The sequence below is a fragment of the Phascolarctos cinereus genome, unplaced genomic scaffold (assembly GCF_003287225.1).
Source record: "Phascolarctos cinereus isolate Bilbo 61053 unplaced genomic scaffold, phaCin_HiC Scaffold_7;HRSCAF=346, whole genome shotgun sequence".
Lineage (NCBI taxonomy): Eukaryota > Metazoa > Chordata > Mammalia > Diprotodontia > Phascolarctidae > Phascolarctos > Phascolarctos cinereus.
This window is the reverse complement of record NW_027556180.1, coordinates 10,437,582-10,455,019: the sequence shown is the minus strand read 5'-3', so window position 1 is coordinate 10,455,019 and position 17,438 is coordinate 10,437,582. Positions and strand designations below refer to the sequence as shown.

The 17,438-nt window shown below is 52.6% G+C and overlaps 1 protein-coding gene across 1 annotated transcript in view; it reads left to right on the top strand.

Annotated features, from left to right (window-relative positions):
• Nucleotides 1-17,438, top strand: part of MROH2A (maestro heat like repeat family member 2A) — a 61,652-nt gene that overhangs the window by 32,881 nt on the left and 11,333 nt on the right. The window contains exons 22-33 of the mRNA XM_078147474.1: nt 187-339; nt 823-942; nt 3,057-3,136; nt 6,690-6,798; nt 7,707-7,802; nt 8,133-8,237; nt 11,456-11,579; nt 12,280-12,395; nt 14,078-14,230; nt 14,314-14,468; nt 15,977-16,136; nt 16,374-16,567. Coding sequence (XP_078003600.1) covers nt 187-339; nt 823-942; nt 3,057-3,136; nt 6,690-6,798; nt 7,707-7,802; nt 8,133-8,237; nt 11,456-11,579; nt 12,280-12,395; nt 14,078-14,230; nt 14,314-14,468; nt 15,977-16,136; nt 16,374-16,567 — 1,565 coding nt within the window. The remainder of the gene's footprint in view (nt 1-186; nt 340-822; nt 943-3,056; nt 3,137-6,689; nt 6,799-7,706; nt 7,803-8,132; nt 8,238-11,455; nt 11,580-12,279; nt 12,396-14,077; nt 14,231-14,313; nt 14,469-15,976; nt 16,137-16,373; nt 16,568-17,438) is intronic.

Below are 17,438 nucleotides of genomic sequence, written 5' to 3'. Positions count from 1 at the left end.
GGGCTGTGGGGAGAGGGAGCAGTCTCTCTGAGCAAGAGAAGGGAAGTCCAGCAGCTGTCAACCCTGGGGCTCAGGGGCCTCAGTTTCCCTATCTGTAAAGTGAAGGGCCTGGGTTCGAGGTCCTTGAGCTCTCAGACCTTCTTACTGGGAGGCCAGGACTGACAGGGCTTCTTTGCTCCCTTTCAGAGTGACCACCCCTGGAGGAGGGAGGTGGTGAAGAGTGCCCTCATGGTGATGTATAGCAGTGTGGCTGCTCACTGCCACCCAAGGATGCTCCTGTCCCTTGTGGAGAGGGACATCACCAGGAAGATCCTGCATCACTATGCCACCAGCTGCCAGGTGATTCCGGGGGCTTGGGCCTGGGTCTCCCAGAGCTTGGGGCAGTGAGGCTGGCTGAGGTGTCTAAGGGAGGAGGCCAGAGGGTCTCCCCTGCCTCCCAGGTGATCCCCGGGGGCTTGGGCCTGGGTCTCCCAGAGATATATGTCCTCTGGGAGGGGGCAGCTTGGGTACAGTGAGGCTGACTGAGGTGTCGAAGGGAGGAGGCCAGCGGGTCTCCCCTGCCTCCCACGTGATCCCGGGGGTTTGGGCTTGGGTCTGGCATGTGTGTCCTCTGGGAGGGGGCAGCTCAGGGCAGTGAGGCTGACTGAGGTGTCCAAGGGAGGAGGCCAGCGGGTCTCCCCTGCCTCCTGGGTGCCCCTGGAGCTTCCTGCATGCTAAAGAGAAGCCAGGTGCCCTGGGGTGGGAGTCCACAGCTCTTCCATCATGACACAGCTTCCTTTTTCCTCTTGGGCTGTGGCTCCTGCCCCATCCTTGCGGTCGCAGGACATTTCTCTGAAGCTAGCCTTCGTCCAGAGCATCATTCAGATCTGTCTGGCCATCCAGGCCTTGGGCAAAGTGGACTTTGACTATGCCTACAAACCAGAGCTCACAGCTAACCTCATGGTAAGCTGGGAGCGGGTTCTGCCTGATTTTGGGGGGACTGGGAGATGTTCCTGGGACTGTCTGGGCCTGGCCGTTGGACAGGCTGATTGCAGCAGCAGGCAAGGACAATTCCATTTCCAGAGCTCCTGGCTTTTGCTTGGGGCCCCTTCATGAGTGGGAATTGGGGGCCTGGGCTCCCTCTAATGAGATGTACACTGAGGACCCAGGAGTAGTAGAGAGGTGTATGTGTGTGTGTGTGTGTGAGTGTGTGTATGTGAGAGTGTGTGAGTATGTATATGTGAGAGAATGTGTGTGAGAGAATGTGTGAGTGTGTGAGATGTGTGATGTGTGGTGTGAGTGTGAGTGCATATGAGTGTGTGAGAGTATATGTGACAGTGTGTGAGAAAGAGGGTGTGAGTGTGTGTGTGAGAGTATATGTGAGAGTGTGTGTATGAGTATGTCTGTGAGTGTGTGTATGTGAGTGTGTGTGTGTATATGTGAGAATGTGTGAGAGTGTATGTGAGAGTATGTGTGTGAGAAAGAATGTGTGTGACTGTGTGTGTGTATGTGAGAGTATGTATGTGAGAGTGTACGTATGTGAATGCGTATGAGTGTGTAAGAGTATATGTGAGAGGGTGTGAGAAAGAGGGTGTGAGTGTGTGTGAGAGTATACGTGAGTGTGTGTATGAGTATGTCTGTGAGTGTGTGTATGTAAGAGCGTATGAGTGTGTGTATGTGAGTGTGTGAGTGTGTGTGTATATGTGAGAGAATGTGAGAGTATATGTGAGAGTATGTGTGTGAGAAAGAATGTGAGTGTGTATGTATGTGAGAGTGTGTGTGTGTGTGACAGTGTGTGTATGTGAGAGTGTGCATATGTCAGTGCGTATGAGTGTGTGAGAGTATATGTGAGAGTGTGTGAGAAAGAGGGTATGAGTGTGTGTGAGAGTATATGTGAGTGTGTGTATGAGAGTGTGCGAGTGTGTATGTGTGAGAGAATGTGTGAGAGTGTGTGTGAGAAAGAATGTGTGAGTGTGCGTATGTGAGTGCATGAGTGTGTGAGAGTATATGTGAGAGTGTGTGAGAAAGAGGGTGTGAGTGTGTGAGAGTGTGTATGACAGAGGATGTGTGAGAGTATGTGTGTGAGTGTGTCTATGTGACTGTGTGAGCATGTGTATGAGAGAGTGTGTGTGTGTGTGTGACAGAGTGTGTGTATGACAAAGATTATGTGTGTGAGAGAGTGTGTGTATATGTGAGAGTGTGAATGTATGTATGTATGTGTGTGTGTGTGTGTGTGTGTGTGTGTGAGCATGTGTGTGGTGCCAGAGACAGAGACACACATGCAGAGCAGAGAATAATCGAGGGAGGCTGAGAACAGGGCTGAGGGGGCTAGGGTGAAGACCTTGCTCCCAAACTCCTTTTTTCCTCATCAGGCATGTGGGGGCGGTTCTAGACTGCAGGGGTCTTAACCAGGAGGCTGTGACCTCATTTGAAATTCTTTAGTACGAGTGTTTCAGTATAGTTGGTTTCCTTTGTAATGCTCTGTATTTTCTCGTGTGCATTTAAAAGACCCTTGGGCCTCCCTGGCCAGCCACACAGAACCCTGGATCTGGGAGTCCCTGGGTTAGGAGTGCTGAGCATGAGCGGGGGGCCTTGGGGTGGCTTCCTTCTGGGGCCTGGTCTGGGATTTTGGGGGGTGCTATTGCACAGTCTGGGGGGCCATGATGCTCAAAGGGAAGGGGCGGACGACCTCTGGAAAGTGAGCTAAGGACTAGGCAGATTTTCTGTTTAATGTGGAGAGACAGTGTTCCACAATGGTTAGAGCTATGGACTTGGCGTCAGAAGACAGGACTTGAAACTCGTGTCGGATGCTCATTTTGGCTAGGGATTGTTTCATTGTTTATACTTGTAACCCCAGTACCAAGACAAGTGACTGGCAAGTAAGAGGTGCCAAATAAATCCTTGGCTAATTGTGGGGCTGTGGATAAATCATTGCAACTCCCTGAGCCTCAGTGTCTGCATCTAAAATGGGGACGATGATACCGTGGTGACAGTAAAGCTCTAAAGGGCTCTGTGTGCCTGTTACCATGATTAGGATCATCGTCATTCTTACTCGCTTCCTCGTTTGTACTGGGCAGGTGATCCTCAAGACAGAGCCTCTGGACACGCTGGTGTCTCCTGTGCGCTGCCTGACAATGACTGCGCTCTGGCGCCTCAGGTAGGCTGAGTCTGCGTGCGAGAGGCAGGCGTGGCCCCATCTCGGAGATCGGCCCTCGGAACCCACATTATCATCGGAATGCCCTTTGCCTTCTCACGGCTGGGCGACAACTCACCATCCTAGGGACAGAGTTCCAAGAAAGCGTGACTGAGGGACTGATTCCTTCAGGGAGATGGCCTGAGAGGAGGAGGGAGGGCGGCATTGAGAGCTTCTCATGGTCAGAGTGACAGCTGAAGTAAACCAGGCCCGGCTTCCTGGGGGGAGGAAGCCAGCCACTATCTTTATAGGCCAGGGACAGTCTGACCCTGGGGTCTGGGAAGATGGGGCAAGTGTCCAGGGAAAGGGAACCCAGTGTATCGAACAGGCTGCTCACGCCCTGTGTGTTGTGAGCCTCCTGGCTCACGTTGATTAAAGACGAGAGCTTCATTAGGTGACCTCTGAGATCCTCCTGCTGACACAGACGGGACTGGGAGGCACGGCCATCTTCCCTCCTTTGTCACTTATTATCTTTGGAATCTGGAGCAAGCCCCTTCCGTCTCAGGCCTCATTTCCTCCATCTGTAAAACGGGGAGGTTGGACTTCGTGATGATGGCCTCTTGTTTGGAATCCTAGGGGCCCTGTAACCCAACCGGCCTTTGTCCCATAACTCTGCTGTCCGCTGGAGAAGTATTTTGAGAAGGCCCACGGGCCCGACTCCTGCGGCACCTCGGCTCTCCTGGGCTTGCCTTGGACATGTCCGGACTAGTCCAGGGGCTTACAAAACAGGAGGATGACGCAGAGGCTGTCACCCTGACAGGCAAATTGATTCCCTGGAAACCGCCATAATAGGGCGGCCTACGTCATGCACTTAGTGGATAGGCACGCAACCTCTCCCATCCAGGGCACAGGCGTGTGTGTGTGTGTGTGTGTGTGTGTGTGTGTGTGTGTGTGTGCACATGAGCGCACGCGCGTGACATTACTGTGGACGTTGGTGACTGGGGCAGGCCTGGGAGGCATCATGGGAAGTTCCAGAGCCAAGCTGGGTCCAAGTTCTGCTGCTGAGGCAGGGAGCTCTCGGTGCCCCGTGGTTGATAGCTCCCTCTTCTGGGAAGTGGAGATGATACTTCCTGCCCTTCTGGGGTGATGGGCAGATAAAGAAAGAGCTCAGGTGAGATGCTGTGAGCATCTCAGAGGCCTGGTGGGTGAGAAGTAGCCTAACATTTAATAAGATGTCATCCAAAGGCATAGACAGCTGACCTTCCTTCCTCCCTTCCTGTCCCAGTGGCTGCAGGAAGCTCAGCTCTTTTCCATTGAAGGCAGAAGTGCAAACCAGCCATCGCCTGCTAACCCAGCTGGGTAGAGCCGAGTGTGAAGGGCAGCAAGATGTGGAGGGGATGCCCAGGGGAAGGGCACTGGGGTCTCTAGCCAGAGCGTGGGTGCCCACACCCAGCTGACTGACTGGGCCACGGGCACATCAGCCTCATTACTGGGGAGGAAGCAGGAGCAGCAGCTTCATGCCAGTCCTGTGCCCTCGGGTGTCAAATAACAGCCTGCTCAGGGGAGGGCCCAGACATTGCCACTTCATGTCCCGCTCAACTCACTGTCTGGTCTTCACCTCTACAGCAACCCCCCTCCTCAGCCCCATGAGGGCCTTCTGCCATCATCGTCCTCAGACATGCTTTCTTCCCCTGGTGTTTTCCTTCAGGGTAGGGACGTATGGTTTACTTATATTTGTAAATGTAGCTCTTGGCAAAGGGCCCATCACAGGGCAAGTCCTTGATAAATGTGATGAATGCTCACTCACTCTTTTATTTATCTATCTATCTGTCTGTCTGTCTGTCTGTCTGTCTCACTCCATCCACCCATCTCTCCATCCATGCATCAATCCATGAATCCATCTGTCTATATCTCCATCCATCTCTCTCTCTCTCTGTCTCTCTCTCTCCTCCTCCTCCTCTTCCTCCTCCTCCTCCTCTTCCTCCTCCTCCTCCTCTTCTCCTCTTCCTCCTCTTCATCCTCCTTTCTCTCTCTCTCTCCTCCTCCTCTTTCTCCTCTTCCTCCTCCTCCTCCTCTTCGTCCTCCTCCTCCTCCTTCTTTCTCTCTCCTCCTCCTCCTTTCTCTCTCTCTCTCCTCCTCCTCCTCCTCCTTTCTCCTCCACCTTCTTTCTCTCCTCCTCCTCCTCCTCCTCCTCCTTTCTCTCTCTCTCTCCTCCTCCTCCTTTCTCCTCCTTTCTCTCTCCTCCTCCTCCTTTCTCTCTCTCTCTCCTCCTCCTCCTCCTTTCTCCTCCTCCTTCTTTCTCTCTCCTCCTCCTCCTTTCTCTCTCTCTCCTCCTCCTCCTCCACCTCCTCCTCCTTTCTCTCTCTCTTTCCTCTTCCTCCTCCTTTCTCTCTCTCTTTCCTCTTCCTCCTCCTTTCTCTCTCTCTTTCCTCTTCCTCCTCCTTTCTCTCTCCTCCTTTCTCTCTCTCTCTCTCTCCTCCTCCTCCTCCTTTCTCTCTCTCTCTCTTCCTCCTCCTTTCTCTTCCTCTTTCTTTCTCTCTCCTCCTCCTCCTTTCTCCTCCTTTCTCTCTCCTCCTCCTCCTTTCTCTCTCTCTCTCTCTCTCCTCCTCCTCCTTTCTCTTCTTCCTTCTTTCTCTCTCCTCCTCCTCCTCCTTTCTCTCTCCTCCTCCTCCTTTCTCCTCCTCCTCCTTTCTCTCTCTTCCTCTCCTTTCCTCTCCTCCCACTCTCTCCCCCAGCCACCTCTCTCTTCAGTGACCATTCAGTAAGTGCTTACCACGTCGTCCCAAGCCCCGTGCTGTCCTTGTGCTTTGGCCAGACCAAGATACAAACAAAACAGGTTAGACCAGATTGGCCACCTGGGGGAGGGAAGCTCTTGAGGAGAGTCCAGGAGGTTGCTGGGATTCAGGGGAAGCCAGCTGGGGAGAGTGAAGAGTGGGAATGGGAAATCAGAGACACAGGATCATATGCTTATCGCTGGAAATGGCCACAGAGGCTAACAAGTCCAACCTCCTCATTTTGCAGGTGAGGAAACTGAGGCACAAGGGGCTTGAGTGGGTCTCCTGGAGCTGAGCAGCTGGGATGTGTCTGAGGCAGGATCTGTTGCACCAGGAGCTGCAGATTGGGATTCTAGGCCAGACTGTGCTCCTCCTTCTGGCTGTCACTTGGGGTTCTAGGCCAGGCTGAGCTCCTCCTTGCTGACTGTCACTTGGGGTTCTAGGCCAGGCTGAGCTCCTCCTTGCTGGCTGTCACTTAGGGTTCTAGGCCAGGCCGTGCTCCTCCTCTCTGGCTGTGGATCAGAGTTCTAAGCCAGGTGGTGCTCCTCCTCGTTAGCTGGAGGACCTGATGTAGGTCACATGGCCTCTCCTTCTTAGGCTCGCCCAGCATGCTGTCTTCCTCATAGTAGGTGTCCGACAATGTTTGCTGAATTGCACTGAATTGAGGGGGCAGTCCTGTCCTGAGTCCGCAAGTTGGCCATTGCATCTTCTTTCAGTCTGTCTTTGGATAATGGGACCCTGTCCAGGGGTGGGGCTTCTGCTGGGCCAGCATCGAGCTCCTCACTGTCCCTTGCTCTCCCCAGCAAACTGAGGCCTCCTTTTACCCTTGAGGAAAACCACGAGTTGATGGACAGGAGTGTCCAGTGCGTAATCCCTCTCCCCCCTCCAGGAGAGGACAGTGAACAGGTCAAGGTGAGTTCTTGTCTCAGGCTTCCTCATCTGTTCAGTGATGAAGGTTTGTGCTAACCTGGGTCCTGAATTGGACCTCCCCACTTCAGACTGTTACATTGCCTGAGGCTCGGGCTACGTTGGGCTCCTTGGCCTGGTCCCAGGCACACCCAAGACCACGGGAAGAGCTGTGGGGGTGTCACCCAGGTTGTAGCCATTGCTGACCCTGTGACCCACCCTTTGGGACACTCTGATCCTACCACCAACCTGCGGCCATTTATAGCAATGAACAAAACCTTCGCAGAGAAGCTCACACAGGGAGCCACAGAGGGAAAGCCATGGAGATAATGGGTGCCCCCAGGCACCCTGGCCTGCCACAGGGAGAGCCCCACCCCTCTCTCAGAGTCTCAGGACAAGGGCAGGTGCAGACCAGACCAGACCAGAGCTGCTTCTCTGGGAACTCCCCACAGGCAGCCTGGGGAGGAAGGGGGCCCTGCTGACCACCTTCCTCTGTCTCCCTGGTCATGGCAGGGAAGGCAAAGTGGCCTCTCCTCTGTGTCTGCTCCTCTGGCCAATGAGGCCAAGAATAATCTCCTGATAATTGTCAGCCTTCCCCGGGTCATAGCTTGAAAGTTGGAAGGGACCCCTGCATCATCTCCTTGAACCCTTTCATTTCACAGAGGAGAAACTGAGGCTCCAAGCATTTCAGTGACTTCCCTGTGGAGCCAGCCCCCCTCCTATGTGTCTTCCCCATGGAGCCTTGGGGGGCAGCCTCCTTCCCATGTGACTTCCCTGTGGAGCCTTGGGGGGGGTAGCCCCCCTCCCAATCCCTCTGCTGTTCTCCCTTGGCTCAGGCAGACCAAGGGGCCCTACGGTCATGTCATCTCCTCATGGGTGTCATGACTCCCATTCGGTTCTTCTCTTGGTCGCAGACATTGTACGAGAACTCCATGAGTGCCCTGATGAGGCTGATGCAAAGCCTCCTGGAAAGAGAGCTGGACCCCAAGGGCCTCCAAGAGGCATTCCATGTGAGTGTCTTGGACAGCCCCGCTCCCCACTTGCCACAGAAGCTGCCCTCTGTGGTGGCCGTGAGTGGGGCATCTTGGGCTGGGGCACGAGCCTCCAAAGCTCTTGCTCCTTCTGGCCAGGCTTCCATAGTTCCTGGAGGACAGAACAGTTTGCACCAGAGGAGCGTGCAGGAATCCTAGCGGGAGTCTGAGGGCCCTTCATGGCTGAGTGTAGGGGAGACTGTCCCGGGCTCAGAGGGGCCCCTTCCCCGGAGAAGGCTGGGGGAGCCCCGCAGTTTTCCAGGCTGTCAGGGCTTCTCCCTTGTTTTCTCACCTCCCTCCCTCCGCCAGCTCCTTGAGAAGTGGTTACACTCGGAGAAGGACTGGGAACGCGAGAGAGCGGTCATGCTGAGCCTTCACCTCCTGCAGGTCTACAGGGAGGGCGTCACCATCCTGGTGAGTACGGGAGACCTCCCGGGCCAGGCCTCGGCCTCTGGCTTAGCCCATGGAGTCTGGAGAAACGCTGGTCCTGGGGAGGCGGGGACGGCACAGCTCCCAGGCCGGGGCTGGTCTCATTGAGAGGTGGCGGAGCCGCAGTCCTAAATTACATTCACCGTACTTGTTTTAAAGAAGATTTAAAAACCACTTTCCCAATTAACCAACATTTATTTTCCCTCCCTCCCACTTGGCCTCCTGACCCCCACTGAAAAACAAATGCAAATCAAATCTTGGTAACAAAACTTTCGTCCTTGGCTGCGACTCGCGATGTCTGCCTGAGGATCCACTCCCAGTCCCTCACCTCTCTGTCTGGGGGTTGAGGGGAGCATGCTCTGCCTCCATCGGAGTTCATGACGTTCTCCTTGTCCTCTTCTCCTCGCCCCTTTCCTCTGGAACTGTCCCTTTCCATCGCATGCTCCATGATCCCCACATGCTGCGGGTTTCACGATTCCTGGGGAGGCTCCAGGTCTGCTGGGTAGTTCACGCTTGTACGGCATGGTTTCAGGTTTGCAAAGCTCTGTACACATTGATGGGGGCACAGTGGCTTCTCACACAACCGTGGGAGGTAGGGGATAATATTATCCCCTTTCTGCAGATGGGGAAGCCGAGACAGGTTAAGTGACTCACTCTGGGTCACAGAGTACGACTATGATAGGATTCTAACTCAGGTCTTCCTGACTCCCCCCTCTCAGCCCAAGGTCGTTTAGGGAGACAAGTTTTTTTTTTTTTAAAAATAGGGCTTTTTGGGGTGTCAGCATGGAATAATGGCTGTCTGGCTGTCTGGCTGGCCTTGGAGTGTGGAAGACTTGGGTTCCAGGGTTTGCTGGCTAACCAGCTCTGGAGAGCTGCTTGTTAAATTTTCAGTGTGAACATTTGCCCCTTGTTGAAGCCAGCAAATGCTACACTACAAAGCACAGTTTTAGTTTTAGTTGTGTGGATTGTTGGGACTTAAGAAAGTGATGGAGAAAATGTCAGTAATATGGATTAAGTTTCAAAATGTCCATGGCCCCCGGAGAGCCCATTGTTAAGCACCTAACAGTGTGGGGCAGTACTGGGTTCAAGTCCTAATTTTGCCAGCCAGCGGCTGTGTAACCCTGGGCAAGTCCCTTTACCTCGCAGTGCCCAGGCAGGACTGGGCTATTAGCAGCTATTAGTTAACAGCCCTGCACAAACAAAGCCAATGCAACTAATATTAAAAGGGAAGCAGAAAGCTGGGAAACAATTTTTACAGTCAGTGTTTCTGATAAAGGCCTCATTTCTAAAATATATAGAGAACGAAGTCAAATTTGTAAGAACACAAGTCATTCCCTAGTTGTAGCCATTAGTAACTATCAGTTACTATTAAGACTATTAGTAACAGCTCTGAACCCTGCCTTGTAATCAAACTCAGAAACATTTGGACAAAGCCAACCGACAACAGATGCATCTTTTAAAAAAATTGATTAATTTTTAGTTTTTCACATTCATCTCCACAAGATTTTGAGTTTTACATTTTCTCCCCCTCCCTCTCCTCCTCCCTTCCCAAGATGGCATGCCATCTGATATAGGCTCTACTTATGCATTCATATTAAACATATTTTCACATTAGTCATGATGTAAAGAAGAATTAGAACTGACGGGACGAACCACGAGAAAGAAGAAATAAAACAAATCAACAAAAGAAAAGGAGAGCAAATCATCTTCTTCCACCTGCATTCAGGTCCCATGGTTCTTTCTCTGGATGCGGATGGCATTTTCCCTTGGGAGACTTTTGGAGATGCCTTAGATCCTTGCATTGTTGAGAAGAGCCAAGTCTATCAACATTAGTCATTGTGCAATGTGGCTGTTACTGTGTACAACGTTCTCCTGGTTCTGCTCACTTCACTCTGAATCAATCCATACAAGTCTTTCCAGGTTTTTCTGAAGTCCCCCTGCTCATCGTTTCTTTTTTTTCTTTCTTTTTATTAAAATTTTTTTTTTGCTCATCATTTCTTATAGCACAATAGTATTCCATTACATTCATTTACCACAGCTTGTTCAGCCATTCCCCAATTGATGGGCATCCCCTCAATTTCCAGTTCTTTGCCACCACAAAAAGAGCTGCTGTGAATATTTTTGTACATGTGGGTCCTTTTCCCATTTGTTTGATCTCTTTGGAATGTAGCCCTAGAAGTGCTATTGCTGGGTCAAAGGGTATGCACATTTTTATAGCCCTGTGGGCATAGTTCCAAATTGTTCTCCACAATGGTTGGATCAGTTCACAACTCCACCAACAATGCATTAATATTCCAATTTTCCCACATCTTCTCCAACATTTATAATTTTTCTGTTTTGTCATATTAGCCAATCTGATAGGTGTGATGTGATACCTCAGAGTTGTTTTGATTTGCGTTTCTCTAATCAATAGTGATTTAGAGCATTTTTAAAATGACTATGGAGAGCTTTAATTTCTTCATCTGAAAACTGCCAGTTTATATCCTTTGACTATTTATCAATTGGGGAATGACTTGTACTCTTATAAATTTGACTCAGTTCTCTATATATTTTAGAAATGAGGCCTTTTTAAGAAACACTGGCTATAAAATTGTTTCCCAGCTTTCTGCTTCCCTTTTAATCCTGGTTGTATTGGCTTTGTTTGTGCAAAACCTTTTCAATTTAATGTAATCAAAATAATCCATTTTGCATTTCTTAATGTCCTCTATCTCTTGTTTGGTCATAAATTCTTCCCTTCTCCATAGATCTGACAGGTCAGCTATTCCTTGCTTTCCAAGTTTGCTTATAGTGCCAGCCTTTATATCTAAATCATGTAACAATGAATGCATCTCAATGGTGTATGCCACACTCCACACTCCCAGTCCTCATCTTCCTACTGAGAGGAGGAAGAAATGTTTCCTAATTAATTTTTCAGCACCAAACTGAATCCTCTCTGGGTTGACATTTGAGCCTGTGAGTGTAATGAAAGTGAGAGGGTATATGAGAGAGAGGGAGAGAGATATACAGAGACAGACAGAGACAGAGGCAAAGAGACAGACAGAGACAGATAGAGAGACAGAGACAGAGGAACAGAGAGAGAGAGAGAGAGAGAGAGAGAGAGAGAGAGAGAGAGAGAGAGAGAGAGAGAGAGAGGGAGAGAGAGACAGACAGAGACACATACAGATTCTAATCAGTCCAGCCATTTGCCCTTTCTTAAAAAACAGATTCCCCTGAAATCTGGCCAGTTTGGCACTCTGATCGGACTCCTGGCTCCACATACCTGTGACTCCCAAGTGAGGACACGCCAGTCCACCATTGACGTCATCTGCTGCCTTCTAGACCTCCAGGGTAAGAAGACAAGAAATCAGTTGGCTTCTACTCTGCTCAGGGTGGGGAGGGTGGCGAGTGGAAATTCAAAGGATTGTTGGACATTGGCCCTACCCTTAGGGAGCTTACATTCTTACTGAGGAGAGAAAGCAAAGATACATAAATAGCTAATGGACTGGAGTTCAGAGGTGGGAATTCTCACCATGGGCGGCAGTGGTCGGGCCAGGCTGTTGGGAAGGGGAGAACTAACTTCTCCATGTACCTTCAAACTCTCTTTCTGCAGTTTATTTTGCCAGTTATTGTCTCAATCCGAGTCAGTCGGTCAGTGAAACGTTCATTAAGCACCTACTATGTGCCTGGCACTGGGCTAGGCCCTGGGGGTAGAAAGAAGAAAATATGAATTAGTCCCTGACCTCCATGAGCTTATATTTCACCTGGGGGGTGGGGGATGCAGCAGGTAATTATATACTGACAGTTGGGAGGGAGGAGAGCCCATGGGCCACTCAGGGGAGCAGGAACAGCGGAGCCAAGTCTCTCATGGAACCGGGAAGACCCCAAACTTGGGTGCTGCTGGGCCGAGCCCTGGGAAGTGGCTGGGGGTGATATGCAGATGTGCTGGACACAGTTCTCTGCCCTTGACCGGTTTGCCCTGTTATTGTGGGAACTTTGGGGGAGCAGATCTTGTCTTGGGGAGTGTTTTCATTGTCCTTTTGAATTGCAGCCAGGCCCTGGTCCATACAGGACACGGTGACGGACAAGCTGCTGCTGGACATCAAAGATGACCTGAAGACGACCGACATGGAGAAGATTTACTCCCTGTCCTCCAAAATCGCCAAGGTGACTAAGGCCAGTGGCCTGCACTGCGTGCGGTGGCTGTCCCCAGGTGGGAACTGGTGCTGGGCCTCCGACTCTGACTGCTACCCTCAGTCTGGTTCTGAGCACGTGGTGCTCCCCGTGCGCTGGCTGGCAGCGGCAGTGCAGGGCTCCTTGGTCTTCCCAATGGTGCCGCTGGCACTACCAGCTCTACTACTACTATCACCACCACCACTGGTGCTAATACCACCACTACCACTACTACTGCTGCTGCTGCTACTACTACACTATTACTGCTGTTAGTGCTATTATTACTACTACTGCTACTGCTACTGGCATGACTATGACCACCACCACCACTACCGCTACTACCACTACTACTATTACTACTGCTACTACTATACTACTACTACATTATTATTACTACTATTAGCACTATTACTACTACTAGTACTACTACTACTACTATTGCCACCACTCTTACCACCACTATACTATTACTACTACCACTACTATTACTAGTTAGTATTTATCTAGTGCTTTAAGGTTCATAAAAAATTTACATGTATTAACTCATTTGATCCTCACAACAGCTCTAAAAGGCTGATGCTATCATTATCTCCATTTCACACATGAGGAAACTGAGGCAGATGTAGGTGGAGTACCTTTTCCGAGGATCATACTTCTAGCAAGTGTCCGAGGCAGCATTTGCACTCAGGTCTTTCTGACTGGAGAACCTGTGCTCTGTTTGCTCACCCACTTGCTGCCATGGCAGACCAGGCCCAGGACACTGAAGGGGCAGCCCCTGGGGGCCTTCCCTTGCCTTCCCCATCTGTTCTCTTTAAGGCATTTCTGCCTCCCCAAGCCAGGCTGCTTCTCCCCAGGCTGTGTGGTAACCTCCAGCCTCGGAGTCAGCTTCTCTCTGGGGAGCTCAGGGGCCTCTTTAATGATGGACTGAAGGGCATCGCTTGAGATTTCACCTCTGGTGCCATGGTGTCAGGGCTGCTCTCTGTTCTCAGCCTGTTTGCTTGTGTGTTTGGGAGGCTCCTGCTTGTAGGTTGGGCATCAGAGACCTACTGGGGACAGGAGGAAAGAGAGGGGTGCGTTGGCTCCACAGGACTCAGACATGGGGTGTGTCAGCCCAGAGGGCCAGTGAGATCACTGGCAGTCCAGACCCAGGGAGCTGGCGGTCCCACTAGCCCCTTCCCTAGTCAGACCTCAGCAGAGTTCTGGATACCATATTTTAGGAAGCATGCTTAGAAAACTGGAGATGGTGAAAGGCCCTAGGGCCACACTGGGCAGAATGGGGTGCTAGGGGCAGGGAAAGGTGTCTAAGCTAATTGTTTCCAGTTATATGGAGGGCTGTCACATGGCAGGCCAGCAGGTCTAGGAGCTGTGGGTAAAAGCTGTCAAGAGGTCAATTTAGGCTTGATTCTGGGTAAGACTTCCCCACAATGAGCTCTGTCCCAGTGTAGAATGAGCTGGTTCCAGTTCCCTGGGGCTGTGCCGGTAGTGAGGATTCTGGGCAGCCACTGTGTTTAAACAAAATACTTGGGGCTGTGAAGGAGACCAGTGATAATGAAAGGCATTAAAAAGCCAACTGGCCCACCCAGGTAGGAAACCTCTGCTCCTGCAGGTGGGAGCTGAGGAGCTCCCTGATGGCCTCTGCCTCTGTCTCCACTGGCGGGGTCTTGGTTTGTTCACAGGTGATTAGCAAGGAAGTGCGATGGGAGGAGCTGGTCATCCTTCTGCAGAGCACCTGCGAGAGCCTGGGGGCCACCAACCTCACCCACGACAGGGCCGCAGTCATGTGGCTCAACACCATTCTCAGGCTGCGGGGCCATGAACTGGAGGACAAGGTAGAGCGGGTGCAGGGTCTGAGGGCAGCCTGCCAGCTGGGAGAACCAGCCTTGCCCAGGGCCATGGTCACCATCCTTCACAGGTGCCGGAGATCTTGAGTACCATCTTGGCACATCTGCCCTCCGTGCTTCATCCAGATGTGCGTCGCCCACTGGTGAAAGCTGTGCTGTGGCTGGCCCACTCCTACCAGGAGACCGTCATTACTTCCCTCTTGAGGCAGCCGCTGCCTCTGGACAGGTAGGTGGACATTGACCGGGAGACCCATGTCTTAGTCCTGAATCTGGGCAAAGACACATGCTTTTTGTCCCCTCCCTCCATAACTAAACATTTTTATTAGAATCAATACACATGGCCAGATAGGTTGAACAACTAGTCCCACTTAAGCAAATTGATTTCACACCTTACAGGCAAGGTGGCATGTTGGATGGAGGGTCAGGTGTAAAGTCTGGAAGACCTGGGTTGAGTCCCCATCTCTGACACATCCTGGCTGCATGACCCTGGGCAAGTCAGTGAGCCACTCTGTGCCCAAGGCGACTCTCTAGGACTGTCAGTCTCAGAGAAGATGCTGACCTGCTCTGGTAGATGGAGTTCCCTAGTCCAGTGCGACCAGAGGTGCAGCCCAGGAAACCCAAACCCAAATCATGCCCACACACGCATCTAGTCCTTCCAAATCCCCTCAGGACTTGTCTGCTCTCCCTGCCTGACCGTGGTTAGCATGCACACCCATCCCTAAGACCATCCACAGGTTTAGCTAGAAAGTATCTTAGTGGCCATGGAGCCTCCCACCCCATCACTGCAGAGAGGAGGAAGGAGGCCATGGGGATGAATGACTTACCCAGAGTCACAGCAGGAGTAAGAAGCAGAACGGGGCTCCACCGACTCACAGAAGTTGAGATTTCGAAGGGAGAGTTTAGAATGCTGAGCCTGGCCTTGGACTGGGGTCCAAGCTCAGGAAGCCCTGCCCCTGGGGGGGAGCCACCTCCACTCGATCAGGTGGTTATTTTGTCAGTTCATTTGATCTCACCTGACACGTGTCAAAGACCTACTGTGTGCAGAGCACTCTGCAGGGCGCTGGAGGGGATGGAGCTGCAATTTAGCTAAGATGTGGCTCCGCCCACTTGGAACCTGCAGCTGGGGAGGGTGAGACACACAGAGAACTCACACCCAGGATCACTCAATGGGCACCTTGGAGAAAGGTGAAGAAAAGGAGTAGGAGGCATCCAAGGGGGATCAGGGAAGGCTTCAGGGAGCTGGAGTGCAGAGGATGGGCAGAAATTTGCCAGGCTAGGAGGAGGAGAGGGGGCATCCTAGGGAGAGGGCATGGGCTGAGGGAAGGCGTAGAGATAGGGAGGAGGAGACCAAGTGTTTATTAAGAACCTACTATGTGCCGTGTTTTGTCCTGGGAGGTCCTTTAATTATCCCCATTTTATCATTGAGGAAACTGAGGCAGACAGGTTAAAGTGACTGGCCCTGAGTCATGCAGCCAGGAAGTGTCTGAGGCTGAATTTGAACTTGGGTCTTCCTGACTCCAGGCCCAGTGCTCTCTTTCCTGTGGCCCCACCTAGATGGGAGAACACAGTGTGTGTGTTGGTAGGGTCCAGTTTGGTTGGACTGGAGAGTGAGTCAAGGGGAGTGATGTGGGATCAAGCTGGTGGTGTGGAGCAGTGTTAGTTGGTGGAGGGCCTTGAATGCCAGGCAGAATTTACCTGGTGAGTGCTGGGGAGCCATTGATGTTTCCATTATAGCAACATCACCGAGTTGTGGGAAGCACTGGCAGAAGATTCTACCTTTGCTCGGAAAGTCCTTCAGGCCTTGATGGCCAGAATCCAAGCAAAGAAAGCTCCCAGGGGCAGTCCGATCTCCAGAAAGGACGCCTGGCGCCTGGCTGCTGTGGACCCCATTATGGTGAATCAGTGCGGGGGACTGGAGCTGCTTAGCTGGAGTGGGGGGCCTCAGAGTTGCTCCGCCGAGGGGGGGGCGGCCCTGGGAGCTGCTCAGCTGGAGTGGGGGGCCTCAGAGTTGCTCCGCCGAGGTGGGGGTGGTGGTGGCCCTGGGTGGGGGGCGGCCCTGGGAGCCGCTCAGCTGTGCTGAGGACAGAGCGTGCGGCGGGAGCCTGGACGTGTGGGCACGCTCCTTCCCCAGGCGGTGTGCGCCCTCCACAAGATCACCATGGCGCTGGACAGCGGGGAGAAGCTGCAGGACATCTTTCCGGAGCTGTCCTGCACGGTCCTCCAGGAGCTGAGCAGCAGCTCCGGGCCGTGGCAGCTCTCACTGATCCCAGACGCCTGGGGAATCATCCGGACGGGAAACCTGCAGAACAAGATCACGCCCCGCAGGTACGGCCGGCTGGCGGAGGCCGCGGCCCATGAGGACCAGCAACTCGCTTTAGTGAGGCAGCCCCTGGCCCCGGGAACTTCCCGTGTCACAGAGCTCGAAGAGACCCCCCGCCCCCAACTTAGTGCAGAGCCAAGAACAAAAGCCTTTGTGCCCTTCATCGATCAATCAGCGGTCCTAAAAAGCACTTACTATGTGCTGGGGCGCGGAGGCCGCAGAGGCAAAGAGGCAGACGAAGGGCACAGGTCTATACACGAGCAAAAAACTGAGAGCCGAGTGAAGGGACTGGGGGGTGGGGCGTGAGGGCCTTCTCGGCGGTAGAGGGAACGCGGAAAGTGAAGATGGCGCTGTGGGGAAGGCTGGCATTCCAGGCCCAACGGGTAGGGCGTCACGGGCGAAGGGTACCGCAGAGGGGTGTAACAAGGCTGGGAAGGGCTTTCAAGGCAGGCAGAGCCCAGAGGCGCTAGGAGCATTCAGGGCAGTGGCCGGTCAGGTCTGCGGGACCATTTGGTGCGGGGAGAGGCTGGAGGCAGGGAGACCAGCCAGGAGGCTTCCGTCATTGAGATGGCGGACGTGCGGGTAGAGAGAAGGCTATGGATTCAAGAGATGGAGCGGTAGCAAAGGCAAGCAGACCTCGGGGGACGGGAGCCTCACTACAGCCCCCATTTGGACAGACTCAGAGGAGACGTGCCTTCGCATGTCTGAAGGACGGTACCCATGCGGACAGCTCCCTGGGATGTGTCTGGCTCCTTGAGGCTCACCGTGGCCTTTCCTTAGGACAGAGGTGGGGAGGGATAGGAAGGGAGTCCCGCAGTATTGCCCCCATTTTATAGAGGAGAAGATGAAGGTTTAGGGGCTTAGGTGACGTCCCTA